The following is a 27,374-nucleotide window of genomic DNA, read 5'->3' on the forward strand; positions in this document are numbered from 1 at the left end:
TTCGAAAGCCACCTGATTCCTGGCTGCCAGCACCCTGGTCCTCTGGACGGGCTTCGGTCCTCACCAAAGCTGGGGTGCATCTTGCCCTGAACCGCCCCGTCTCCCCCATGCACAGCTACGTCCAAGTGTACCGGGAGCTGGAGCAGGCCATCCGGGGGGCTGATGCCCAGGATGACCTCAGATGGTTCCGCAGCACCAGCGGCCCTGGCATGCCCATGAACTGGCCCCAGTTTGAGGTGAGGATGTGTGGGGATGGGGTAGAGGGATCCTAAACCGCTGGAAGGAGCCTCAGGGGGCAGCCCCCCAGCCTGACTGCTCCCCTGGTGCCCCCCAGGAGTGGAACCCAGACCTCCCTCACACCGCCGCCAAGAAGGAAAAACAGCCTAAGAAGGCAGAGGGGGCAGCGCTGACCAATGCTGCTGGCGTGGTGGAGTCCACGTCTCAGGCTGGGGACCGTGGCAGGTGAGTGCCTCCTACGGAGCCGCCTGGGGGGCCCCCACATGGGGGCCACTGAGTTTTACCTTAGCAGACAAGAAATGGTTTAAATCAGGACAACCTAGTGCTCCTCTCAGAGATAGTGGTAGCCAGTCTGTGAGAGCACCTACCGTGTGTGAGGCGCTGTGCTAAGCATTTTCCGTAAATTATCTCATTGAAGACTCCCAGCACTCTGAGTATGTCAATATTCCCATTTTACAAATAGAAAAACCGATACCCGGAGAGGGTAAGTGACTTGCCCAAGGTCACACAGCTGGTTTAGTAAGCCTCAGAGCCAAGATATGTTGCCCAAGAGGTCTGGCTCCAGAATCCTCACTCATTAAACACATACATATAGATATAGGGCTTCTCTGGTGGCTCAGTGGTAAAGAACCCACCTGCCAATGCAGGAGCCTCAGGTTCAGTCCCTGGGTGGGGAAGATCCCCTGGAGAAGGAAATGGCAACCCACTCCAGTATTCTTGCCTGGGAAATCCCATGGACAGAGGAAGCTGGTGGGCTATAGTACATGGTGTCGCAAAAGAGTTGGGCATGACTTAGTGACTAAAAATGAGCTTGGGCTCATCTCTTTCTTTTTTTTTCTTCTAGTTTTAATGAGATATGATTGACATATGGCACTAAGTTTAAGGTGTACAGAATAATGATGTGACTTCTAGACGTCATGACTTATAGACAGGAATGATTACCACCATAAATTGAGTAAAACATCCATCATCTCCTGTAGATTCAAGGTTGAGAAATTAGAAAATTGTTTTCCTGGTGGTGAGAGCTCAGGATTTACTGTCTTAACATTCATGGCTAACATACAGCAGTGTTGATTTATTGTGTGGCACATTAATTAACAACATGATGCTCCTCCTACTAGAATCCTCACTGTTAGTCACTGGGTTGTACTGCCCCTCTCAGATGGGGGGTCAGATGTTCTCTGGGGTCTCCTTAAGCACCCCCTCACTCAAGGGCTGAGTGATGCTAATAGTCCTGCTTCCCGTGTGTTTAAAGAACCGTCAGTGAGGGCTCCCTCTTACAAGGCCTGCTCCGCGGGATTTGGGGTCAGGCCCTGGTTGGGAGGGGGCAGCCCTGGGGACCAGGTGAGGGGCCGCTCAGGCCGGGGCCTCTCCTGCGCCTCAGTGTTAGCAGCTACGACAGGGGCCAGACTTACGCCACCGAGTGGTCGGACGATGAGAGCGGGAACCCGTTTGGGGGCAATGAGGCCAACGGAGGCTCCAACCCCTTCGACGAGGATGCCAAGGGAGTGCGTGTGCGGGCGCTCTACGACTACGACGGCCAGGAGCAGGACGAGCTCAGCTTCAAGGCCGGTGAGGGGGCGTGCCCGGTGGGCGGGGCCGAGACCTGGAGGTGACCCGTGCCCCGGGGACAGGACCTAGGCGTGCCCCATGTGCAGAGCCGAGACCTGGGGGTGACCCGTGCCCCAGGACAAGACCTGGACTGGCGAGCCGGGGCGGGCTCTAAGGATGGCAAGGGGTGGGATCTGGACCTCAGAAGAGGGTGGGGGAGGGCTGGAACGCGGACTGGGTGGGGAGGGCAGGGGGAGGGATCGAACCAGGGAAATGAAGCAGGAGGCGCAGCCTGGGCCTCCCTGGTGGAGCTGAGACCCAGGTTAGCTGGTGGCTGGGCCGCACGTGGGTGTCGAGGTGCGGGTGGGGCTGGTCCCCGGGGCGGGCGCTCGGGCAACAATGCGGGGAGGGGGCGTTGGGGTGGGCCCAGCCTAATCAGAGGGCTTCCGCGGCAGGTGGGCAGGTGGGGGAGACGGTCCCTCTCCGGCTCCGGTCAATCAGCTCCTCTGTGTCCTCTCCCTCCCTAGGAGACGAGCTCACCAAGCTGGGCGAGGAGGACGAGCAGGGTTGGTGCCGCGGGCGGCTGGACAGCGGGCAGCTGGGCCTCTACCCCGCCAACTACGTGGAGGCCGTCTAGCGGCCCTGCCCCCCCAGCTCCTCACCCGCCGCCCCCCTCCCTGCAGCCTCCCGCCCCCGCACCCACTCCCCACCATAGAGTTCCAGACATATTTTCCGATCAAGCTTTTATTTTTTTAAAAGTCAAAACAGAACAAAACAAAAAATATAAAGAGACGGAGCATTTGCAGGGTCGCCTGGAGGCCAGGGTGGTGGGACTTGGGGTGATGGCCCCAGGGCAGGTGAGGGTTTAGGACTTAGCCCGACAGTGACGTCATCACATCTGCTCTTCAGATCCCACCAAAGAGTCTCCTGCGCCCGGAGGGGTGTCTCCTGGACCCTTCCATCCTCGGTGCCCCCACCCCCACCCCCACCCCCACCCCAGGCTGCCAGCGCCTGCTGCCGGTCTCCCGGCCTGGTTTTCTTGCCCTCTGTCTCCTGCCCCACCCTGCTCCCCTCCCACCACCTACTCTCAGAGGCCCCCTCTGAAGACCCCTCAAGAAGGGGGCCACCCCTTTAGTCTTCCACTCTGCCTGGGGGAGTACTCTTCTCCTAGCCTCCTCCCTGAGGACTGGTAGGGCCAGAGGAGGGATGGTCACCCCCGTCTTCTCCCACAGAGGTTTCCGGGGTCCCTAGACTCCTCAAGACAAGAAGAGGGGTTAGCTGGAGTTGCGGACAGTGTCACTGGTGTAGGAGGAGGGGTGAATAGGATTGGGGTCAGGGGAGGGGCTAGGACCCCACTGGGGCCCTTTTCCAGCTGTCGACAGGTTGGGCCCAATCTCTTCCTCAGAGCCAGACACCCACCCCAGTCACTAGCAGAGGCCCCATACCGCTCTCAGGCAGCGGGGAGGGGGCCCCAAAGCCCAGGGCAAAGCCAGCAACAGTAGCAGCCTCCTCCTGTTTCCTAGGGAGGAGGGCATCTTGCCTGCCCTCCCACCCTCTCTCTCTCTCTCTCTCCTCTCCCTCCAAGTCCGCTGAAAACTGTTAGATCCACCAGGCTAAACCGGCCTAGCCTCCTTCCTCCTCCGTGCCCCTGCTCTGGCCTGCCCAGGGAGACCCGTGGAGGACCAGGCGGGGAAAGCCTGTGGCCGGCGGGGAGGGCCTGGGTCTGCGGGGGCCCTGGCCTCCGGAGCAGCACCGTCACAGGGTCTTTCTCCCTCATCCATCCCGCAACTCCAGCCCTGGCCCCTCGCAGCCCCTCCCGCTGGCGGCCCCCATCTCTGCAAGCCTGGGTCTCAGTGAGAGGACTCCCGTGGGCAGGAGGGGGCCGAATGTCTTCCGAGAGCAGCAGTGTCTCCTGAGGTGGGTGAAAGGAGGCCGTGCTGGACTACCGGGTGTTCGTACCAGGTCCCAACCAGCCTCGCCCATAGAATGGGAAGCCGCCCCAGGCAGGCCAGGACCCCCAGGCGGGGGAACGACGGGAAGCGGAGTCTCTGAGGCCCTGAGACTTCCTGCAGCAGCAGGTGAGGTCGCTGCTCACGGCTGATGCTCCCGCTGAGCCTGGGGCCTGTGGACACCCAGCGTGCTCTGCCGTGGCGGCGCTTGGCCGCCCCGGCCTCCAGGTAACGAAAGCGCGATCCCCGGCCCCTCTGCCACCCTCGGTCTTCTTTTGCTTCCTGCTGCGTTTGCCCAGAGCCCACTCAGGAGCTCCCAGACCCCAGCCTCCAGGCCCTGTATCTAGTCCTTTGGGCACAGAGGACCCTGGCAGAGGCGCTGGGGCGGGCCTCCCTCGGGGCCAGGGGACTTGGGGGTTTGAGGACCCCAGGGCTCTGCAGACCTTCCCCTTCCAGCACCCCGTTCTCGTCCCTGTCTGCTGCAGCCTGAGGTGTGACCCAGGCCCCTGAGAGCCTGAAGCAGGATTCCAGAAGCCCTCAGGCCTCCAAACCCCCCAACTGAAGCCTCTTCAGCTTCTCCCCCAGGCAGGAATTGGGGTAGGGGGCCTCTGTCCTCGAAAGGCAGGAAGCCCTCCCATTTGCACCCTGGGGCCTGGGCTCGCCTCTCCGTGCCTGCGGCTCCCCAGCACCCGGGTGGGGCTGTGGCCCCAGCTGGGCCCCAGACCCGTCCCCCTCCACACTCCAGCTGCTGGCTCCAGGGTGGAGACTCAAAACCTGTTTCCTTCTGAGCAACCACCTCCACGGGCCCACGGGGGACCGCTCTCTCTCATCCCCAGGCCCCTCAGGACCCCAGGGAAGGAGGGTCTCCCACCCGAAGTCCCCCTGAGCCCCACGTGCTGGCGTTGGGCACTCAACACCGAGCGTGGGTGCCCGCACCCACCGCCCCTTGTAGCCTTCCCCCCCCCCGCCCACCCCCTTGATGCTGCGCGGGCCGCCCCGCGGGGCTCGGGGCTCGGCGGCGAGTACTGTGTTCTGTCCCCAGTGAAGCCCCGTTTCCGTAGCCCGGCTCTGCGAGGAGCCAGGACTGCCCCGCCGCCCGCCACCCCAGGCTTCCTGACTCCATTAGTCCAACACTTGTGAAACTCCGAGAAGTGCTGTGGTCTCAGCAACGCACCTGTTTTGTACATGATTGTGTAATTTAAAGGTGTATAAATGCAGATATATATATATATAAGTTGTGATTGTACAACTGTGGATAAAATCCAGAACTGTGTCAACCTGGCTGGACGTGTGTCCTCTTGTGTGTATCTCCGGCTCTTGTGAGTCCTCTACAGTTGGAGTCCGTTGGGGAGGCGGTGTCCCAGGGTGCTATCCTGGGGGACCGCCAAGGGCGGGGGGCCCCGGGGCCTGTCCATGCAGAGGAGCTCACCCCGGACGCTCTCTGAGGCACCAAGACTGTGGCCTTTAGGGTCCTGGGCACCTGGTGATGAGCACTGGCCAGGAGAGCTGGGGCATCTGGGGTCCCAAACTTAGGGTTCAAGGGTGAATTTGACTCCCAAGTAGATTCAGTTTTTGAAGTGAGATTCTAAAAGTGACTCTGGAGGCCTGTGGCTCGTGGCTGTCCACAGTCCCAGGCTCCCTGTGGTGTGATATCAGGTCATGCCACACCTTCCTGCCTGACCTCGGATAGCATTTCTGTGTGGGACTCCTCTGGGGGCCGGACTGGGGCTCTGGGCTCCTAACTCTGTCCCATCTTCAGCTCCAGGCCCGGCCCCTGCTTCAGCCTCCCTCACTCCACCCAGATCCCCTCTGGGTCAGGCAGGAGTCCCAGGTCTAGTCCCAGTCCTGCCGTCAGTTCACGGTGTCCCGGTCACCACTCTGGGCCTTACCCCCCATCTGGTTAGCTGTCTCTCTGAGGCCCTTCTGGCCCCGACAGCCTGTCAAGGTCCCAACACAAAACCATCATTCAAGGCAAATACGCTACAGGCCCGTCGCCCCCCACTGCTTTCCCCAGCCTCAGGGCATGCTCATTTGACCTGGGGACATTATCTGCTTCTCCCCCATATTCTTCATCCCCAGACCCACCTCCAGGGACACACCCCTGGTTTGAGTTGAACAGAGGACTCTTCAAATAAAGGCACAAGCTGACCTCATCACATTTGGACAGCCTGTTCCATGCGGAGCCCTGGAGGCGGGCTCCCCTGAAGACGGTCAGGGAGGAGGACCTAGGCTAGATGGGGCTCTGACAGGCAGTGTGTGTGCAGGAGGAGGAGGCTTCTGGAGCTTGCTGCCAGCACACCGGGTGTCACCGGATGGGTGTGTGCCTGCCAGGGACGTCTGTGCCTCGTGGCAGATCCACCCAGCAGGGAGCGGCCCCCCCGCCCCCCTGCAGCACCGGGTGCCATTCTGGAGCAGCTCCAGCTCCCCACTCCTCGCCCTGATCCCCTTCCCCCCTGCCTCCAGCCCCAGCCTGCGATCGGAGGCGCTCCAGGCCCTGCTAGGGACCTGAGAGCAGGTGGCGCCAGGGACTCCGGTGGGGGCGGAGGCTGGAGACAAAACCAGTTCAGCAAAGCTGACCTGGGTTCTGGCCGGGGTCCCAGCCCGCCCCCTCCCCAGGGGTGGGCAGACAGCAGGGGCCCAGCGAGGCAGCCGCCTGGGGCAGGCCCCCACCCCCACCTCCTCAGGTGCAGTCCCAGCTGACATGCCAAGGTGCTGTTTGCTCGCTGCCAGGAGTAAACGTTCTTCTGGAGACAATAAAATTGCTGGGGGCACAAGGTGCAGTGCAGGGCAGCATTTAACCCTCACTGGGCTGGGTGCCGCGGGCTGGCTCCCCATCCTGACTCCTGGGAAGCTAAGCCTTGCAGAGGTCAGGGCGCTGGCGGGGCGGGAGGCAAGGAGGGGCAGAGAGGGCCCTGTGCTTGCGGGTTCAGTCCCTGGTTCTGCCGTCGAGCGGCCGTGTGACTGTGAGTGAGCGCTCAACTGCTCTGAGCCTCAGTTTCCTCAGCTGCAAAGTTGCGGGGTGGGGTAACCTCACAGTTTCTATTGAGAGTCCCTTGGACTGCAAGGAGATCCAACCAGTCCATCCTCAAGGAAATCAGCCCTGAATATTCACTGGAAGGACTGATGCTGAAGCTGAAGCTCCAGTACTTTGGCCAGCTGATGTGAAGAGCTGACTCATTGGTAAAGACCATGATGCTGGGGAAGATTGAAGGCAGGAGGAGAAGGGGACGACAGAGGATGAGATGGTGGGATGGCATCACCGACTCAATGGACATGAGTTTGAGCAAGCTCTGGGAGATGGTGGAGGTCAGGGAAGCCTGGTGTGCTGCGGTTCATGGGGTCACAAAGAGTCGGACACAACTGAGCGTCTGAACGACAACAAACGGCAAAAAAGCAGTCGAAGCACCTAGCCGGCCCTCAGGACACCCAAGCTGGATGAATAAACATGAGGCAGGGTGTGAAGAAGCTGACAGCCTTTGCCCAGGAGAGGGTTCCATCTCCCCCTGCTCACAAACCCACACTCAGACCCGCCCCCCTCCCATCATGAGCTCTGACCGCTGACACCCCGCTCACAGCGCTCACAGCTTCAGTACCCCTGAGGCCTCAAGAGAGGAACTGCCCCCAAGCCAGCCTCTCTTCCCCCGTTCACTGCAGGGCCGGCTCCCCCGAGGAGGGCTGAAGGCCCCCCTCTCCCACGGCACGGCTGCCTGTCCCAGAGCCCCCGGGTTGGCCCAGCAGCGGCCAGGCTGTGGGTCCCCTCGCAGGAAGGGCAGCCCTCGGCCCCTCCAGGGGGAAGTCCTGACCCCCGACAGACACGAGGACAGAAGGATGCCACCACCTCTCCAGTCCCGTGGGAGACCCTCCTCAGCCCTTGCAGCCTCTGCTTCCAGCCCACACCAGGCCAGGGGAGACGAGGGCCCTTCCAGCCCTGCATGGGCCTTGAGGACTCCCTGCCTTTCTCCCACTGCTTCCACCCATCAGCTGTCCCTTTCCTGTTAGGCTCCACTCAATGCCGCCTTCCCCAGGAAGCCTCCCTTAACCACCCCAGGCCCCTGTGACCACAATGACTTGAGTATGGATGGCTTCCAGGCTGTGCTTCTGGCTCACTGGGACCACATCAGTTCCTTAGGATCTTTATTATCCGTCCCCAGGGCACCCCTGGCTTCCCAACTCGGGGGTCCAGATGTCTCCTGGCACCATGCCAGGCGCAGTGCTGGACGGGCAGCCGAGGGCACTGGAGGGCAAGTGGCTTGGCCAAGTCACTGCCGTTCCGTTGGCTCTGCTCCGGAGCGCCTGGGGTCAGAGGCTGCAACGGAGCGGGGGGACAGCCCTGCCTCCCTCCATCCTCCGATGGGCTGGCCGTGGAGCAGTCAGGCCCGAGGGGCAAGCACCCCCCACCCTGGGGCTCTCTTCCCAGAGAGCTCACTGACATCTCGGGGAGCGGCGGGCCATCTCCTCCCTGACCTTGAACTCTGGATGTCAGCAGACTGCCCTCTTTCCCAGCTCTGGGCCTGGCCAAGGCAGGACAGGCAGGAGGGAGGTCTGGCGAGGGCACCTTTCAGGCCCGGGACCCGGTGTCCGTGCTCAGATGGGGTGCACGAACTGGTAGACCAGACGCTGGGAGATGTCGGGCTTGCGGATGATGCCCTTCTTGTAATACTGGCGGATGGAGCGGCTCAGCTTGTCGTAGTTCATGGCGGGGCGGTTCTTGCGGATGCCCCACAGTCGGGCCACCTGCGCGGAGTCCTCGATTTTGAAGATGCCTGGGGCAGCGGGGGGCCCGGGGAGAGCCAGCAGAGCAGGGGGGAGAGAGACCAAGACCAGCAGATCAGCCTCACAGAGTCAGGGGAGGCGGGGTCGCCCCGGGGCCAGGCTAGGCTGTGGGGCCACAAGACCGTCTACCACGGCTGTTAAATCAACATGTGGGGAGGTGTAGCACAGGGCCCGGGAAGTGGGGGATCCAACTGTGGACTCACAGACCTCCTGGGTGCAGGGTGAGCCTGCGGTGGGTGACTCGGGGCCTTGAAGGCCTGGCCCTTGCCAGCGCCAGCTCCTAAACACCCCGCACTGAAGCCCCGTGGGGGGGCTCCGGGCTGCGGACACAGCTCGTTTCACAAGGTCACCTGTGCAGTTCCCCAGCCTGCAAGACCTCTGTGGGATTCGCAGCCACCTCGGCCCCACACAGCCCTTTCTGGCAGGATGAACTGGTAAGAGACGGTGGAAAGAGTGGGTTTGGAATCAAGCCCACCTGTGTTGGAATCCTGGCCCGGCTGTTTTCCAGCGTTAGAAGCTGAGACTCCCTTTTTCCGGTCAGTTAGAGGGTTTGTGGTGACCACTGTCTTGGTGAGTACAGAAAGTCCTTGGAGCAGAGCCCGGGGGAAGGGACTTTTACTCACTAATATCCCCAGTTCTCTGTCTGAAGCACCTGGCAAAACCCAGGTCAGCACACCCTCTCCAGGCAGGCTTCCCAGATCACCCCGCCTTCCCTGATCTCCCTGTCCTCTATCGTGAGATGGTCTCCCTGGGGGACCGGCTCACTCTGTCTCAAATCCACACATGAGATCACCACGGCTCATGCAGAAACTTCCCCACCCCTCCTAAGCCCTTTTCCTTCCTGAGCTCCACACTCAGCCCCAGAGTTGCTCCTCTCTGAGGTCCTCCTCAACCTGGGTACAGCTGGTCCCATCGCAGCCAGATGCATTCCGCACACCAGCTCATTTCACTGCTGGTTTTCCTACAAGACTGTAGGTCCCCTAGAGGATGGGGTATCGCTGAATCCTCCCCACAGTTCCGGGACACTATGATCCTCCATAAACATTGGCTGAGCAAATGTGGAACCAGAGGAAGTGCTCAACGAAGGTTTGTTGGATGAATGAATCTAGTGTGTTTCACAAAGACTGGAGTCCAGGTATCCATAGCTACTAATGGCAGAATGGGACCTAGAACCCAGGTTTCTCAGCTCTGGGCCTTTTCCAAAACAACACCCGCACACCATCCAGTCCTGTGCTGTCCAGGGCAGTCACCACTAGCCACCTGTAGCTGTGAGTCCTTGAAAAGTAGCCAGCCTGAACTGAGATGCAGTGTAAGCATGAAATACACACCAGATTTAAAAGACTTAGTAAAGCATCTCATTAATAATTTTGCAGCGATTATATGTTGAGATTAGAAGAATGTATAATATTGGATTAGATAGACGTATTATTAAAATTAAATGTACCTGTTTTTAAGCATTTTAAACTGTGGCTACTTGAAAATCTAACACTGCCTGTGTGGTTTGCTCTGTATTTCTCTCGGGACACCACTGGCTTCCTCAGTGCAGCGCTGATGTTTTGATGTAGAGACTATGTCCCGTTCTCATCAGAGTTGTATGGCCCTGCTATGTGCCGGGCACGTGGCCGCTGGGGACCCTCAGCAGGCAGAGCCTGGCGGGGGACAGGTGTGGACACAGATTGCACAGACCCTGGGCTGATCCAGTGAGAGTGCGTGTGTGGTATTCAAGGCAAAGGTGGGGGCGGCTGCAGCCCCCTGCCCAGCGCCTGGCAGGACCACAGCTCCCACCCCCTGCCTCGCAGCCACCCCGTCCTGCCCCCAGCACCACTCACCCTTCTCCTTGTTGAGCCACCGGATGAAGCGGCCGTAGCTGTGCGGCTTCAGCAGCAGCTCCTTGAGAAACTGCCAGAGGTGGATGGGCTGCCCGGAGCAGGACGAGTCCACCTCGCTATCCGTCCAGCTCTCCTCGCTGGTCGAGGCTGGGCGGTGAGGAGGTGGTGGTGAGCGGGGAGCCCTGGTCTTCAGTGGCCGCCACCCCATCACCCCCCAGACCCGGAGCTCTGGCCACCTGCCTCCCTGCCCTGCCCGACTCACCACAGAAGTGAATTGCCCCCGGGGACGTCCTCTCTTTCATCCAGGCAGCTGCGGGGCAAGGAGAGGAAGTTGGGACCCCAGAGAGACGCCCCTCCAAGGGAGGAGGAGGGCATTTGGGTGGAACTGTGGGGTCACAGAAGCCCACCCCCCGAACCCGGTGGCTCTCTTCCTCCTGCCAATCTGGGAGACAAGCTGCTTACAGAGCTGCTTCCTGGAAGAAAGTTTAGGATTTGGCAGCTGAGAGGGGCCTTCGGCGTGCGGCCCCTGGTTCAGAGAGGAGAGCACATGTTGAGCCCTGCTGGTCACCTGTGAAACGGGCCTGGGACTCCCCCTCACAGGTCTTGCACGGATGAGTGGTGATGAGGTCTGCACGGCATCCCGCTCAGAACCCAGCACAACAAAAACACTCCCTGCCCTCCGGCTGCCCCGCACCTCTCTACCCCCTCCAGCTCCCACCTGCCTCCCTCCCCAGAAAAAGCAGTGGGAGGTGGAGGCAGTCACCTTCTGCTCACGCCACCACCCGGCTCTCAGCCTGGCACTGCCCACTGCTCTTGCAGCCCCTGGCAAGAGGCCTGGGCTGGGGGCTGGACACTGGTCTCTGATCGGACCATGAGGGTGGGACCTGTCCCCTCATTCATCCTGGGCCCCAAGGGGCAGGGCTGCGACTCAGGGAGCAGGCGACACAGGTTTGATCCCTGGTTTGGGAAGATCCCACGTGCCGCAGGGCAGCTAAGCTGGTGTATCACAGCTACTGAGCCTGCGTGCCCTCGAGCCCGTGCCCTGCAACGAAGAGTAGCCGCACTCGCCACAACGAGAGAAAGCCCACTGGCAGCAGTGACAACCTAGGGCAACAGCAACAAACAAAAATTAATAAAAACAAATAAATTTTAAAAAAGGGAATTCCCTGGCAGTCCAGTGGTTAGAGCTCTGCGCTTTTGCTGCCAAGGGCCTGGGTTCAATCCCTTGCGGAACTGAGATCTCAAAAGCCATGTAGTCACACAATTAAAAAAAAAAAAGATTAAAATAGGTGCGCTGGTCAAACAACGAAGGGTAACAAAGGTCCAAGATACACTGTCCAGTACAAAACAGCGTGATACTCATCCTACTTGTGTTAGGAAAGGGTAGAAGTCACACTTACTCTTGCTTGTATATGCATAGACTTCCTTTGGCAAGGTACCCAAGAAATAGGCAACAGTGGTTGCCTCAAGGGAGGGGGGCTGGGGGCCAGGGGAGGGAAGTGGGAGCGGCATCCCCCAAGGTATACTGTGGTTCACAACAGTTTGTTTTTGAAAAAAATTCTGTACATTTATTGCCTTATTTCTGCTTTAATGAAGTACAACACAAAACAAACACATTTTTACAAGGACAAGGAAGGAGGACTTGGGAGGATCCAGCGTCCTGCGTCCTCACAGTCTACCGTATACTTTTAATTTGCCACGTGCTCTGTCCTAGGTTCTGTGGCCTTGATCAGGGTAGGCAGAGGGTCGGGGCTGGAGGGCTCACCCAGGATCCAGGAAGGCAGCGGTCCGTGGGGCCGGGATTCAGAACGGAACCCAGGTGGGCATAAGGGGCTGCTTCCCCCGTAACCCGCGGGCAGGCATCCTGGCCTAACTTCTCCCCTGAGGGCCCGGGCTTGGAGCCTGGGGGTGGGGCGGGGGGGTGCTCCACCGACCTGATTTCCAGATGTCCAGATGGGCGTGCAGCACGTCCCCACCAAGGGGCGAACGCTGGCGGAACTGCTCCTCCGACATGGCACACAGCTCCTTGCCCCCCAGCTCCTGGAAGGCCTTGCCCACGGGGGGCAGCCGGTACTGGTGTTCCGTCCACAGGAGCCACTTCTGCACGTTGCCGGGGCTCCAGTCCACCGGGTCTGAGCGGGAGACACTCTTTCAGCCCCGGAGTCTGCTTGAAGGCACTGCCCCGGGGGGTCCCCTCTGCCCTGATGGAGCCCCCGTGGGAATCTATGTTCTCCCGGAACGGCCTCCAGGCCAGACAGAGGCTTGAGGGGTTTTGTGGAGGTGGGTACCCAAGAAGAGAGGAGATGAGGGGAAGGATCCAGGGCCCCGAAAGCAAACATGGCTCAGGGCAGGGGAGCCTGGAGCTTCTGTACCTCCATCTCACCTGGACCTCAGCTCCTCCCACGCCCCCCCAGCCCCTCCAAAGGGCCCTTTGGGGAGCCCCAGCGCTGGAGGGGACAGTGACACGATACCAGAGACACCCCAGCTTTTTCCTTTCCCAGATTCCTCTCGCCTGCCCGAAACCCTCAAAGGACCAGAGAAAAACCCAACCAGGGATTGGCCCCACCCGCCGCCGAGGAGGAATCAAGACACAGAGGGGGCTCCTTCCCCGCGTCCAGCACCCGACAAAGGGCTGGCCGTCAGGGCACCGCTCAGCACACGTGCTCCGTGGGCAAAGGGCAGGGCAGGGGGTGCAAACGGGACCGAGGCCAGCGGGGTGGGGGCGTCTCTGACTGGGCTCCAGTCATCTCCCTGGGGAGCCGCCCTGGGGTGAACCCAGCTGCGGTCTCGGACACAATGGGGCCTCCAAGTGAACGCCAGGCTCTCAGGGGGTGACCTGCAGACCGACCTGCCCCCACCTAATAAACCCATTTTCCTCCCCAGGGTCAAAGCCATTTGTTTCTGTCCCTATTGTTCACAGGGCAGGGCCCTCCCCAGCCCGGGGCGGGAGCGGGGGCACCGTGGGAAAGCCTCCGGGGTGCGGGCTGGTTGGGCCACTGGAGGAGGGGGCCCTGAGCAGGGGCTGCCTCAAGGGGGGCCCCAGCTGAGACTATTGGGGGGCAGGGGCTGGGCCCAGATGACTCCGGGGAGGAGGAGTCGGGCCTGAGGACCTTTCATGTGTGGGAGGCTCAGACACCTCGAAGGCCAAGGAGATGCATCAGACGCTCCCAAAGCTGGAGAGGCGCCGGCGGGACCGGTAGGGGCCCCAGCAGCCCCTCAACCGGCAGCATCAGCTCCGCAACCACACCCTCCAGGCCCCGGACACACACGCGCCTCACCTCCTGATGGCTCTCCTCCTCAGAGCCCTCACCCCCACCGGACCAGAGACACACTGATCTATTTATCTATGATCTGTTTCGTCACTGTAACGTCAGCTTCATGAGCAGAGGAGCCTTTCTGCTGTGTCCACGTTGAATCCCTCGTATAAGGGATAAGGGCATATTAGGTGACTGTGTTGAGCATCTATTAAGTACCAGGTACCATCCCAGGAGGTGGGGATGTGTGTGCAACCCCATGGACTGTAACCTGTCAGGCTCCTCTGTCCATGGGGATTCTCCAGGCAAGAATACTGGAGTGGGGTTGCCTTGCCCTCCTCCAGGGGATCTTCCCAACCCAGGGATGGAACTGGCGTCTCCTGAATTGGTAAGCAGATTCTTTACCGCTGAGCCACAGGGGAAGCAGGAGCTAGTGACATAGCAGTGAGCGAAATAAGTGAAAATCCCTGCCCTCGGGCCATGTACCTTCCAGTGAGGGAGACAGTCGGGGAACAAGATAAACATGCAGCATATCTGACGGTAGGAGCCATGAGAGAAATAGAGCAGGTTGGAGGAATAGGAGGGCAGCAGTTTCAGTAGAAGGGTCAGGAAAGGCCTCATCGAGGTGGTACCATTTGAGTCAAGGCCTGAAGGAGGTGAGGGGTGAGCCAAGTAGATATTTGAGGGAAGAGCACTCTGTGATGAGGAACTAGCAAGTGCAAAGGTCCTGGGGTGTGAGTGTTGTGGGGAAGGCAAAGAGGCAGGAGAGTCTGGAGCAGAACAGGCCGGGGACTGTGCACTGACGTGTGAGAGCAGGAGGTGGGCCAGATGGTAGAGCTCATATTCATTCACCCAGTGCCTGCCACGTGGGGACACCAGGCTGGCACGGCCGGGGCGCAGAGAGGCTGAGAACCTTGGCTCCCAGGCTCACCGCTGCTGTGTTAGGGACTGGCTGCACGTGGAGAAGCACCAGCATCTCTGGGGGTGACCACGGTGTGCCAGGCGGCACCCTCGTCCCTCCCGGTGGCCTGGCAGAGGAGGGGCTCACCTGCCGTGATGTTGAGCAGCTTGCAGGCCGTCTCGATGTCCTTGAGCACCTCGCCCACCACCATGGACTGCACCTGCTCCAGCGAGTGCTCCTCCAGGGTCAGCCCACCCGGGGCCAGGTCCAGGCTGCCCCCCGGGGCTTGGCTGTCGATGACCGGGCACTGCTCTGGCTCCTCGGGCGGCTCCTCCCGCGCGCTGGCCCCGGGGCCCTTGGCTGCCCAGCTACTGTCCTCGGGGTACAGCATGTCAAAGTAGGAGAGGTAGAAGGTGGGCAGGCCCTGCTCAGGGGTGGCAGGCGGGCTGGGGCTCCAGTCCCGCCGCTCGGGCCCCGTGCCCCCCGCGGCCGCCTTCTCCAGGCCTGTCCGCAGCGCGCTGTCCGGGGGCAGCAGGAGGCGGCCGGGAGGCCCGGGGCTCAGGCCTGGGCTGGCACTGCCCATGCTGCTCGGGCTGGCGGCTGTGTCTACAGAAACAGAACAGGAGGGAGAGTCAGGCCCCGGTTGCTTCCCTGTCCCCGTGGGGGCCGCTAAGCTGGTTATGGAGATGAGGAGCCCAGTGGGCAGCGGCCGGGCCTGGGAGAGAGCCGGGGCTTCCGGGTCACTGGGCAGCTAAGACAGGGCTGGGCAGATGGGCCCTATGGCTGGGAGGGGACGTGCAGAGCTGCAAACAGACGTCTCCCTCGCTCCCCAGGGAAGTCGGGGTGCTGGGAGCAGTGTATTTTTACACAAGTAACCTGTTTAAAACAATCTCCTGAAGTGCTCGATCTCATTTGGTCCTCACAAAGGAAGGCACAATTAGTTCCATTTGGCAGATGAGCAAACTGGGGCCTGGACAAGGTGGCCGGCCCCCCACCCAGATCCCAGACTGCTGTCCCATTGATGAAGCTCCTTCTGTGGTGGTGGTGGTGGTGGTTTGGTTGCTAAGTCGTGTCTGACTCTTTGTAATCCCATGGACTGTAGCCCGCCAGGCTCCTCTGTCCATGGGATTCTCCAGGCAAGGATACTGGAGTGGGTTGCCATTTCCTTCTCCAGGGGATCTTCCCAGCCCAGGAATCGAACCCGAGTCTGCTGCACTGCAGACAGATTCCTAATCGTTTCTGCTGGGACAAAGCTTGTTTGTTTTCGTTCTGCCTTTGAAGAGGGTAGGGAAGGGAAAAGGTCACCATGATCTCCCATGGGCCAGGTGAAGACAGACGGGAGCAAGTGAGGGTGTGGCAGGGAGAAGCCCCTCCCAGGTCAGGCAGGCGGCCCCCTGCCCCTCCCACAGGGCCGCTTTTGTGAGCTTAGTCTGACTTTTTGTGACCCCATGGACCGTAGCCCGCCCGGCTCCTCTGTCCATGGGATTCTCTAGGCAAGAATACTGGCGAATTCTTGACCCAGAGATCAAACCCTGGTCTCCTGCATTGCAGGCAGATTCTTTACCACTGGGCCACCAGGGAAGCCCCGCAGGGTCGTGCGGGGAGTATGGATAAACTCTCAGCCCAACGATGCTGACGTGGCCACCCAGCAACACCCCCACTCAGGGCCAGGCTCCTGCTACCCGCCCCTCCTCGTCCTGCCCTGAAAGGTGCTGCCACGGCCTCTCCCAGCTCCCGGGGCCCTCTCCTCTCCCCTCACGCCTTAGAGGAACTCGCAGCTCCCCAGGTGGGAGGTGCCCACGCGCACGTTTCTGCGGACCTACACACCCCAGTTTCCTCACGGCTGCAGGGGCTGGAGAGAAGACCAAGGCCCAAGGGGACAGATGAGGCCGTCGGCAAGCCCACTCCCCCCGGGCTCCCCAAGGCCACCCAGGGGGCACCGTTTGGCCTCAATGCGAAGACTCAGAGGCCTCCCTCCCCATCGGTCCCCAGGCTCTGCTGCCCCTGGACCCTTTCCTCTGAGCCCCATATTGGAGGTTTGGGTGAGGCAGGGGACCTGCATTGTGTACGTACAGCAAAGAACTGGGGTCCCTGGGATACTTCCGTGACTTGAGAGTCAAGAATACAGCAGGACAGATGTGGGAGATGACCAACAAATACATGCTCCCCGTAACACGGTGGGTCATCCTCAAAGGTGGAAAGGAGCAGATAAACCTGATAAGGGCAAGTTCATATGTGTCCTTTCTTGGGGGTATTTATACTTTATACAGTGTTCTCAAAATGTGCCCGCATCCGCACCACTCATAAGGAACTCGAATTTTCAGGCCCACATCAGAGCTCCTGAATCAGAAGCTCAGGGTTGGGGAGGAAGGCCCAGCAAGGCATTTCTTTTCTTTTTTTCTGGCCACACCTCACGCTTGTGGAAACTTAGTTCCTTGACCAGGGATTGAACCTGTACCCGCTACAGTGGAAGTTCAGAGTCCTCACCTCTGGATTGCCAGGGAATTCCCAGCAATGAGTCTCAACAGGCCCTTTGATTGTGATGGGGGTTCAAGTTTGAGAACTGGCTTTGAAGGCATCTGGCCAGTATGAGGGGGAGGCTTTACTAGAAGCCCTGTAGACCTGCTCAGCCGCAATGTGCAGGTGGGGTAGAGAAAGAGCCCCATCTGGAAGGTTCTGGCTTCTATACCTAGGGCTGCAGCTAGTACAGCTGCATGCATCTCAGAAAATAATGCCCTTTCCTCTCTGAGCAGTGCGGCTTGGTGAGTGGAGCCCAAGTGGAACTTCAGCTCCCCTTGTCCCTTACCCTGTGCAGTACCCAACCTGCCCAACCTGACTTGGCAGCTCTGCTCTTCCTGTGGCACAGAGAATGCCAGCAAGAAAGAAAGGTGTTCCCTTTCATTTCAAGTCTCCCTTTCAAGTTCCTTTAAGTGACAAGGAAGGAAAGGTTGGGGTGGGGTGGGCAGGGATGGGGGGGCCAGGATTGCGGGGGACAGAGGGCAGGCTTGGAATTATTTCAAGTCCTTCTGTGCAAACACACGTGTGTGCTGTGAGCCCATGTTATTTACCCAGGCAGAGCCAACAGCCCGCTCTGCCCTGGGTCCCCACCCTGGCCTGTGCCCACACCCTACCTCCTGCGGAGCCCCACCCCTGGAGAGCCCCCTCAACCCCACCCTTCCCTCATCACCCCGCCCCATCCACGTCCCCAGAACTCCCCGACCTGCCACGTTAGGACAGTCCCTGCCAACACCTTGGGCCATGTGCCAGGGAGACGGAACCTCTTCCAACAGGCAGGAGAAATTGCCTCCCTCACGGCCCTCCTGTTTGCTTGGCCTCGGTCACAGGTAGGACGGGGGCACAGAGGCACGAAGGGTCAGTGAGGATGAATGGCTAGGGCGTAGGGGTTAGCATCGGCCAGGCGAGGACATGACGACACATCCCTGACACATTGGTCAAGCGACTTCGGGGGCCCTCACCTTCACCCCCTTCCCGAGGGAGCCTTAGTGCTCATCCCTGCTGTGGCGGGGAAGTGACAGTGCAGAGAACAAACGACTCAGATGCAGGTCTTCCAGCTCCTGGCCCAGGGATCCTTCACCAGCAGAGAACTCCAGCCTTCTCCTCCACACCCCACATTCCAGCCCCCACCCTCGTCACCTTGCTCCTAAATGCCAAGGAACCTGCTCTCAACCAAGGCTTGGTCCCAGCTCCAACACCTCCCTGGTGAAAAAGAAGTTAATGATTAACCATGCGGCAGGGGGAAAGAGCCCATGGCCTGCAGGTGGGACGCAGCGTGGAAGGCTGAGCCCAGCCCAGGGGACTTGGGTTTTCTGGTCAACGAGCCAGGGGCTGGTGTGTCCAGCCTGCAACTCTGGCATCTTCTCCAGGCTCTAGGGCTGGACCCGGGAGGGCAGAGAATGCACGTGGAGTACCTCATGTGTACATGCTACCCTCTGACTACCCATAGGGGCTCAGGCACCCTGCTTTGTGGATGTGGACAGTAAGGCTCAGAGAGGCCGTGCAGCTTGCCTGAGGGCCCCACCCCTTGGGTGGTCTCTGCTCTTGTACCACGTGCCCTCTGAGGCTCCTGCTCTGGCTGGTCCCATCTCCCCAGGGCCCTGCCCACCTCCTGATTGGCCAGCTTGGTCTTCCAGAGTTCATTCCTGCCTCCTATCCGCTCACTCCACTGCATGGTCAAGCTCATTTCCCTCCAACACCCTTTTATCGGGCAGCCCTGGGCTCTAGAACCTCCCATGGCTCCCCACCGCCTGCCCTGCCTGATCCCAGGGGCTGGTGCCCACCTCTGAGCGCTAGAGCTCAGAGCCCAGAGCGGGAAACAGATTTATTCACTGGTTAGGGGCAGGGTCTGGAGCAAAGCACATATCCAGGCTCTGATGGGAACGGTGTTTCTCCCTCAGATCCTGAGCTGTGGGCGTGACACGGCTATTTTCTCTTGTTTTCATCATCCCCCTGCCCACAATGCCCTTCCCTTCTCATCACAGTTCAGCTCAAAGTCCTCCGTGGCCGCTCCCTCCTCTGACTTTTCAGCTCCCCCGTCTGTGCAGTTCAGCCATGAGTACGTTCGTTGGTGATGGTCTCCGCATGGGGACACTGGGAAAACGAGGCTCAGAGAATGGCCAGGAGGTGTCTGTAGTCACACAGCAGTGCCTGGATCACTGCACCCTGGGGTCCTGCGACAAATCCGGGCTCTGTCGAGTCCCGCTCCCTCCCGAAAGCCCAGGCCCGAGGGGCTGCCCGTCTCCTGAGCAATGCCTCCAGCTCCCAAACCTCGAGCTGATCTTTTCTGGATTAAGGCTCAGTGTGTCCTGGTTCCCTCTTGCCCAAGAGGCACTGGCTCTGACTCCAGACAAAGAAATTTGGTAACAGCTGGTGGAGGCCGAGGCCCAGAGACAGGGCAGACTCACGCGGCTGCAGCCAGAGGGATTACCACCTTGGCCCCTTCTCTCCGCACCTTGTGGTCCCCCAGGAAGACAGAGAGGGGGCAGGGGGCAGGGGGACCCAAAGTTAGAGATCTACGGCAGCTGTTTCCTGCCCCTCCACCCGGACGTTAGAAAGATGCTCAGACAGCTCCCAAAACCACAGCCCCAGGGAGTCACCAGGAGGATTTTACTGAGGCCCTGGGCTGTCATGAGGGTGGAGCCTGTCTCTCACATTCTGCTCAGATCTTACTCCCAATGGGGTTGTGGGGTGGGGGCGGTAAATATGCCTCGAGCCCCCACCTCAATCCTAAGACACAACCTTAGTCTGCCCAGGGCCCAGGACTGCAGGAGGAGAGGGGAGGGACAGGCCTGCCACTCGGCCCAGAGTCTCCTCACTCCAGCATCTGGGGGCAGACCACCTCGGGTTTCCCCACCAGTGGCGGCCCTTTCCTCCCTCCATTCTAACCTCTGGGTCCACATGAATGGGTCGGAATGAGGGGGCTTCGGCGGTGCAGCCCCTGGGAGCCATGCAGAGTGGGCAGGGGCCACGTGGGCCTGTCCCCTCAACTCCCAGGCAGTCGGTCAGCACCTTGGAGAGAAGCTGGGCCTACCCAGGCCAGTGTTCAGGGCCCGGCTGCTGAGGTCTGAAGCCTCCCTGCCTCTGGCCTCAGCCTTCGTGCTCCCCTAGACAGGCCCTTCCTGCCCTGCCTACTGCCCCCGTCCAGCCCCCTCACTGCTCCTGGGACAGCTGCTACACTCCTAGGAAAATGCAGCTCCCCTGCCCTCCGAGACTGCTCTTCAAACCAGCTAGATCCAGGGACTTCTCTGGTGATCTAGTTGCTAGGATTCCAGGCTTTCACTCCTGAGGGCACAGGTTCGAGTCCCGGTCAGGGAACTAAGATACCGCACGCCGCACAACGCAGCCAACATAAAGAAAAGAGAGGAATGAGCTGGAAGCAACTAGCAGAAGCAAAACTTCGACTTGGGGAGATTTAACTTGGGGAGCCAGTCCTCAGGCCTAGGGAGACTTGGGAGTAGGGTCAGGGCCAAGCAGCAGGAGGATGGGGGGCAGGAAACAAAAAGAGTCGGGGGACATAAGGGAATTGTGATCAGCTCAGATGGTAAAAGTATCTGCTTGCAATGCAGGAGACCTGGGTTCGATTGGGAAGGGGGTCGATTGAAGGGTCGGGAAGATCCCCTGGAGAAGGAGATGGCAACCCACTCCAGTATTCTTGCCTGGAGAATCCCATGGACAGAGAGGAGCCTGGCGGCTTGCAGTCCACGGGGTCGCAAAGAGCAACTTCGCTTTCTGCGGTGCCCGCTGTTCCCGTGGGCAGCCAGGAGCCCAAGGCATGAGTACGTACCAGCAGCCCCCCCCCCAGTCACTCCTGCGCGTGGGTATATTAGGCATCCACTTCCTGCCCCCCCCCCCCGTCCCGCCTCACTGACTCCACTTCCAGCCCTTCCAGCGACAAGGTGAAGGCCAAATAAATAAACTGCTTGGGCTCCCCCCGCGGTCTCCTCGGGCAGCCAGGATTATTCCCACCTGACAGGCAGGGGCGGTGAGTGCCTGGGGGCATGTGTCCATGGTGATCGGGCGGGGACTGGGAGTCAAGGGTGAGCTCCGCCCTCTTTCCTGCTGAAGTCTTGGCACCTTCCGACTTCTAGGGTCACCCCTGTTGCCTCGCTCAGGCTACCTGCAGGGCCAGCCCCACGGAAGTCGTACTGGGGCGTCTGGGTGGCATGGATGCCTGAAGCCTGCAGGTACATGGACCCCCCTCAGCCCCAAGCTCACCCCTGTATTCGAGTTTTCTCCAAAGGCATGGGAGGCCTGGAAGGAACTCGAGGCCTCAGCATCTGGAGATGTGGGTTCATAATCTGCTGTTTCCACTGTATCTGAGGCCCTGGGCAGCCCCTGGTCTCCTCGGCCTCAGTCTCCTCCTTTGTTCTTCCAGGAGATAAGTCAGCTCCCAGAGCTCTTCTGGCCCAGACACTGTCTGGAGTCTGTGACCCCATGACCTCCATCGTGCCTGCCAGGCTGACTTGGGTTGGACATCAGAGGCAGGAAGAACTGGTCCCAGCAGCCCTCAGGCCAACTCGCTGCCCTGCGAGCAGAGACCTGGGCCCCACCCCTGCCTAACCCAGGCGGTCACCCCCAGACCCCTCTCCTCAATCCCAGAGCTGGAGCGAAAAGGAAGGGCCCCTTGGATTCTGGCGGTCCCGGAAGGACCTCATTAGCCCTTCCTATAGTCCAGGGAGGGTGCTGGCCCATCTGACTCCCACAGGGTCCCACTCCGGGCCCTGGCCTAGGAGGAGTGACCTGGAGGAGTCTGGAGGCCCGGAGAGGTGGGAGAGGAGAATCTGGCAGGGGGCACCTCCTGGACTGGGAACATGCAAATGAGGCAGGGGAAGGAGCCTGGCATTAAATGTCAGGAAGGGCCCAGGGCAACTCAGCTTGTGCAAAGTTTGCTTTGGGAAGAGTTGCTCCACCTGACAGGCCACTCTCCTGGCCAGGGGTGCAGGGTGGAGCATGGAGCAGGGTGGGGGCGGCGGAGGGTCCCACGCTGCTTGGAGCCCCAAGCCTAGCTCTGGCAGCGGGGCAAGAAACTCAGCTGCATGTCTGTTGAATGGGCTGTTAAGAGCAGGTCTTAAAAGGGTTGTGGAGATTGAGGGGGACAGTGGATGGAAATTCCTTGCGAATTACAATGGGCATGCATGAAGGTGGCAGGTGAGGGGACCAGGCTGGAGAAGAAGGAGGGAAAGGGGACAGGGTGAAGAGTGATGGGAACAAAGGAAGAAGCAGGTGGTGATGCTGGATGGAGGGGCAGGGCCAAAGGGTGGAGTCTGGGGGAGAGTTGAGAATGGTGATGGGAGAGGCCTGAACCTTGCCCCAAGGTCAGCCTACTCTCTAGCCGGGTCCAGGGCAGCTGCTGGCTGCACTCACTCCTCCCTGGCCTCTAGGAGGAGCCCAAACCAGAGGCCCCCACTTCCCCTGACCTCAGCCTAGGAGACCAGACTGGGAAACCACACAAGTTTCACAAAGCGCTAAATCCCGCCAGCCAGCCTGCCTCCACCAACTCCTACACAGCCTTCAAAACCCCGCTCCAGGTTGCTTCTTCCACGAAGCTTCCTTTCACAGAGGAGGCCACCTTGTCTAACCTGCTGCAAACTCAGGGAGTCAGAGGGACTTGCCTGGGGTGACACCTTGCGGGTTCTGACCTGCCCCTTCTTGCCCTCCGCCAGAGGGCCCTGTCCCCAGTTACACTCAGGCTGCACCATAGTCGCCCAGCACACAGCTGTGCTCTTGTCTGTTGCAGGGTTATTCCCTTTATGGCTGCAACCACCTCCGTGGCAGGAAGTGGGCTCTCCTGGTTCCTCCACTCACCGCCAGGCTCACACTTTCTGAGCACTGATTGAGCACCTACTGAGTTCCACCCTATTTCCTCAGGCTCGGTTGACAAGAGACGTTTTGCGTAATCCAGCGGCTTGTGGCAACCCGGTGGCACAGCATCTGCCAAACCATTTTATAATCAGAAACACAATAACCAAGTCTGGCAGGGCCTGAGTTCTCAGCTCTGGGCCCCTCATGGTGCCTATTAGGCTCTCAAAGGGGCAGGTGGCTCCTGACCCCATGAGAGACCACCTCCTCCACACCCCAACCTCCCGGGAGCTCTGAATTCTGAATTTTGGGGGAGCCCTGAGCATCTGGGGGGGAGTCCCTGGCTCCGGCCCTCCCCCCATTGGACCGGGGTGAGCAGACTGGCTGGCTGAGCTGAGCCCTGGCGTGGGCACCCCGTCTGATGGGTAATCTCCTGCCTGCCACCTGGGGCCTGGGGCAGCCCCAGCGCCTGTTTGCTCTGTTACTCAGCCGAGCAGCTGGGGAGATGGTTGCTTTCCTGGGGATGGCCATGAAGCTGTTTATTGGGGAGGTAGGGGCAGGAAGTGAGGCCAAGTCCCAGGCCTGGCTATAGAGGAGCAGAAAGGCCATGGCTGTCAGGCAGGGGATAGCCCGCTTGAGGCCTGAGTGCGGGCTGCTGGGTGGGCCCAGCTGGAGGGGAGAGGGGCCCCGGGCTAGCTCAGGGCACTGCTCCCACCCCGCATGCACGCGTGCACACATGCACACACACCTTGTCCAACTCCAGGGCAGGCTCCAGCCACCGAGACCCTTCAGCCCTCCACGCTGTCACCCCCATCACCCAGTTCCTTCCCCCCCACTGGAGGCACGTGGCAAGTCCTAGAAGGGGGCACCTCCAGGCCCCTGCCCTCACCCGCACTGTTTTCCCCACGTGCCCAGAGGCGCTGTGCCCCCCAGGGACTCAAGGCAATCACTCCGATCCCCTGGTTCCCGTGCGCACCACACCCACCCCCCCACCCAAGCCACTGGGCTCTGGGACTGTAGCCCCTGCTCCAACCCCGGACCCTGGCCCTGACCCGGAGCCTCCAGGCTCCAGCAGGGCCCTGCCCACTCGTGACCAGGCTCTGAGAGACCCTGCCCCTGGCAGAGCAGCCATGCTGGCAGCCACGGAAAGGCTGCCTGTGTTTAACTAGCCAAGCAGAACCAGCCTGGTCTCGGGCCGAGGCTCCGCACCTGCAGAGCCGCCTCCCCGCAGGCTGGGCAGGGTGGGCTCAGTGCGGAGCTCAGATGGGCTCATCACAGACGTGGGGCACCCCAGGCCGCCCTCCCCAGGCCAGGGGGCTCAACTGGGCCCTGGGATCAGCCCGGGGGGTGGGGGCAGGCTGGGCAGGCAGTACGCACAGGGATCGGGGGCTTCTGAGGCTGAAGGACCCAGATCAGGGTCATCAACACCTGGGAGCCTGGCATTGAAAGTTCCCTCCACCACCCACCTCCCCAGAGCTGGCAGGGGAAAGCCCCCATGGCCGGGCACTGCCCCCCCACCAGACTTACCCGTTAGCTGCCTGGTGCCCAAAGAGTCGTCCGCGGTGGTGCCAACCTTGGGGGCCAGGGGGAGGCACAGGCAGCTGGGACCACTGCTGGGTCTCAGCCAGGCATCTGGGGCGCCGGCGGTACCAGGGGCCGGCAGGACTGAGGGCGGAGGTGGCACTCGGGTGGGCCGCCGGGGGCCTGGCCACCCTCGACGGGCGGCTCTCTGAGGTCTCAGGGCTGCACGCCCCGTAGGGAGCCCCCCTGCCCCCAGCTCAGGGCCACTTGCTGGCACCGTGGCGAGACCCAGCCAGGGGGGCTTACAAGGGAGGCCGCGGTGGGCTCAGGGGACCGGGTCTGCGGGGCAGTGTGGACACGGGCGGAGTGCAGGAATGTGCTGGGAGGAAGTTAGGCAGCAAGAGATGAAGAGTTGGCTGGGGCCTGATTTCCCATTATAAGTAATCCTTCCTTATTTACCTGAACAAATACGCTCCCTGCTTACCTCAGACCACAGACGGGCTCCTGGTTAACCCTTGCAGGCCTCCCCCTCCTCGCTGGGGGAACCACCCCCTGGCAGCCTGGGAACTCATTCAGTCACTCATTCATGCATTCATTCACTCACTCACTCACTCATTCATTAGTTGATATATCGTTACCGAGTTCATCTTACATGCAAGGTACAGGGGCTATATCGAGTGGGGTCAGCTGAGGGCAGGGGACAGATGAGCAGGCAGCATTAGAAAAAGCCCAGTGGAGGGATGTGGGAGAACACTGACAGTGGGCATCTGGCAAAGGAAGTCAGCAAGGGCTTCCTGGAGGAGGCGTTGTCTGGCTCCCCAGGTCAGGGGTGGAGAGAGCTTTGGGGAAAGAGACCCAAGGCTCACAGGCCCGCCCACCCTATGCTCTGCCCCACAGGGCCTGGCGCAGGCCTGTCATAGCTTGGTTCTCAGCAAGGACCAGTAGCTCGCTTTCCCAGGCCCGGAGCGGCGGTCAGCCAGCAGCAGCACAGAAGCTCCAGCCCCAGCACCCACCTGGGCTCCTCCAGCTCTGGGAGACCAAGCAAGGCCACGCAGCCAAGCTCTCAGCTTCTTCCTCGTCCTGCCAGGTGGGCTGAGGGCTGCCCTGCCCTCCAGGGCCTCTTGTTCTGAATCACCTTGGAAGGGCGCCTGGCATCTGCAACCCCCACGCTGTCAGACGGAGGCATTTCAGAGAGTATTTATTGTTATGTTCCCATTTCAGAAGTAATTGTGTCACTACAGTCACACAATTGTGTGACAACTTACAGTATGATTTTTCTAGGGCCTCTGGAAGATTCCAAGGCCTTCAGAACCTTGCCCCCTCACCTTAACTGATGCCAAAATTCTCTACCATATGGTTGCACTTTTCACCCTGGAGAGCCTGTGCTTAGCTGTTAACTATCACAGGTGTCTTGGTAAGGAGGAATTATCAGAGTTATTTCCCTGAGAAGGTGGAGGTAGGATGGAATGGAGATTGGGGAGGTAACATGAGTTTCCAAAACGACTACAGTCAACCATCCCAGTCTTCCAGAACCAAGAAAAATAGAAAGAACGCCAACATTCCCAAGCGGGACCTTCTCTCCATTCTCCCAGAAGCTTGTGTTTGTATTAGCACTAATAGTAATGGCCACTGAGCACTTACTAAGTGCCAGGCACAGTTTATCGCTCATGAGACACTAAGGTATTGATCACATTATAAGTACTGTAACATGGGTGAGTACAGGGAGTATTCAATAAATGCTTATTGAATGGATGGGGTGTCATAGATAGTTACCCCCAACATCCATTCTCTTTTCCTCAATAAACAAACCCCTACTTTATCTGGGAACCTGGCTACCTGGAACTAAGACTATCTCAGACTCCCTTGCAGCTAGATGCGACGGTGGGACCAAGTAGTGGTGTCATGTGTTACTTGCTACGAATCTTTCTTAAAAGTAAACTATCAAGAAAAAAAAGTAAACTAGCATGTATGATTTACCTCCTTCTTCTTTATCCTTCCTCTGTGTTACTGCCTGGGATGCAGCTGTGATGGCTGGAATCTTGGCTGCCATTTTGGACCATAGAAACAAAATGCTGGAGCAGTGAGCTGGAAGGAGCTTAGGTCTTTGAGGACTGCATAAAACCTCCATACTGGCTTTGGATTGCATGTCTCAGGACTTCTGTGAGAGAAACAGACCTTTGATTTTTGTTAGGTGGCATCTTTATTACTCAAAGTCAAGCCTGATTCTATGCGACAGACCAGAAGATGGGAAGATAGATGAAGACAGAATACTCTTGCAGCCAGAGAAGACATTTCATGACTGGGTGGCACTGAGAAGGGAACTGGTCATACCACAGAAAACCTTGACCTTGGGAAGGCTGCTCCTTGAATGCTGGTACAGCTTTGCCTTGGGCCCAAAGGAGCACTTCATAGGTGTCTCCAGGAATGGTGGGCCTGCGTGGATGGACCAGGCTAAGCTGTGCTGAGAATGGACAGTGATTATACCCACCCAGGCCTGGAATAAGGAAACAAAGCTGCCTTTGGAGGATGGAAAGATCCAAGAAGTAGCAAGGATAGGACCCTGCATCCACTCAGCCGAGGTTCACACGGACCACAGCGCTAAGAGGCTGCGTGGGAGGATGTCCGTGGTGGGCTCAAGGCAGGTTTGGTGCTCACCTGAGGCAAACCTGCCTATGGGCTCCAGGGGAAGGGAGGGCCAAATAAGGGACTCTGGGTAACATACCCCACCAGCACCTTGATCCATCCAGCACGGTGTTGTAACACCAGCTCAGGGTTTGACCCAAATACACACCCTAGTTCTGTCACCTTCCACCTTTGTGACTTTGGCCGGAACCTACCGAACTCCCCCTTCCCCTCTCTGAGGCACTCTCAGAGCTGTGGTATTAGTGTTAGTCACTAAGTCATGTCCAACTCTTTGCGACCCTATGGACTGTAGCCCGCCAGGCTTCTCTGTCCATGGAATTCTCCAGGCAAGAAAACCAGAGTGGACAAGAAAACTAAAAGGTTCCTTCTCCAGGAATCTTCCCAATGCAGGAATCGAACC

The 27,374-nt window shown here is 59.7% G+C and overlaps 2 protein-coding genes across 5 annotated transcripts in view; one reads left to right on the forward strand and one right to left on the reverse strand.

Annotated features, from left to right (window-relative positions):
- Window positions 1-5,018, forward strand: part of PACSIN1 (protein kinase C and casein kinase substrate in neurons 1) — a 64,811-nt gene extending 59,793 nt beyond the window's left edge. For all 3 annotated transcript variants that reach the window (XM_043450550.1, XM_043450552.1, XM_043450551.1), the window contains exons 7-10: window positions 116-236; window positions 335-462; window positions 1,622-1,809; window positions 2,316-5,018. In XM_043450550.1, coding sequence (XP_043306485.1) covers window positions 116-236; window positions 335-462; window positions 1,622-1,809; window positions 2,316-2,425 — 547 coding nt within the window. In that variant the 3' untranslated portion in view covers window positions 2,426-5,018. The remainder of the gene's footprint in view (window positions 1-115; window positions 237-334; window positions 463-1,621; window positions 1,810-2,315) is intronic.
- A 2,836-nt stretch (window positions 5,019-7,854) lies between these two features.
- SPDEF (SAM pointed domain containing ETS transcription factor) lies at window positions 7,855-27,353 on the reverse strand. Of its 2 annotated transcripts, XM_043450667.1 has the most exons (7): window positions 26,309-27,353; window positions 24,338-25,500; window positions 14,642-15,100; window positions 12,274-12,471; window positions 10,602-10,649; window positions 10,340-10,486; window positions 7,855-8,500 (listed from the first exon to the last, which is right to left on the reverse strand). In XM_043450667.1, exons 3-7 carry the CDS (start codon window positions 15,075-15,077, stop codon window positions 8,322-8,324), a joined length of 1,008 nt encoding a protein of 335 aa, XP_043306602.1. In that variant the 5' UTR covers window positions 15,078-15,100; window positions 24,338-25,500; window positions 26,309-27,353; the 3' UTR covers window positions 7,855-8,321. The 2 variants fall into 2 exon arrangements, with proteins under 2 accessions (XP_043306602.1, XP_043306603.1); XM_043450668.1 differs by lacking the exons at window positions 24,338-25,500; window positions 26,309-27,353 and adding an exon at window positions 16,568-17,625.
- Window positions 27,354-27,374: the final 21 nt, after the last annotated feature.

The sequence above is a fragment of the Cervus canadensis genome, chromosome 28, assembly GCF_019320065.1.
Source record: "Cervus canadensis isolate Bull #8, Minnesota chromosome 28, ASM1932006v1, whole genome shotgun sequence".
Taxonomy (NCBI): Eukaryota; Metazoa; Chordata; class Mammalia; order Artiodactyla; family Cervidae; genus Cervus; species Cervus canadensis.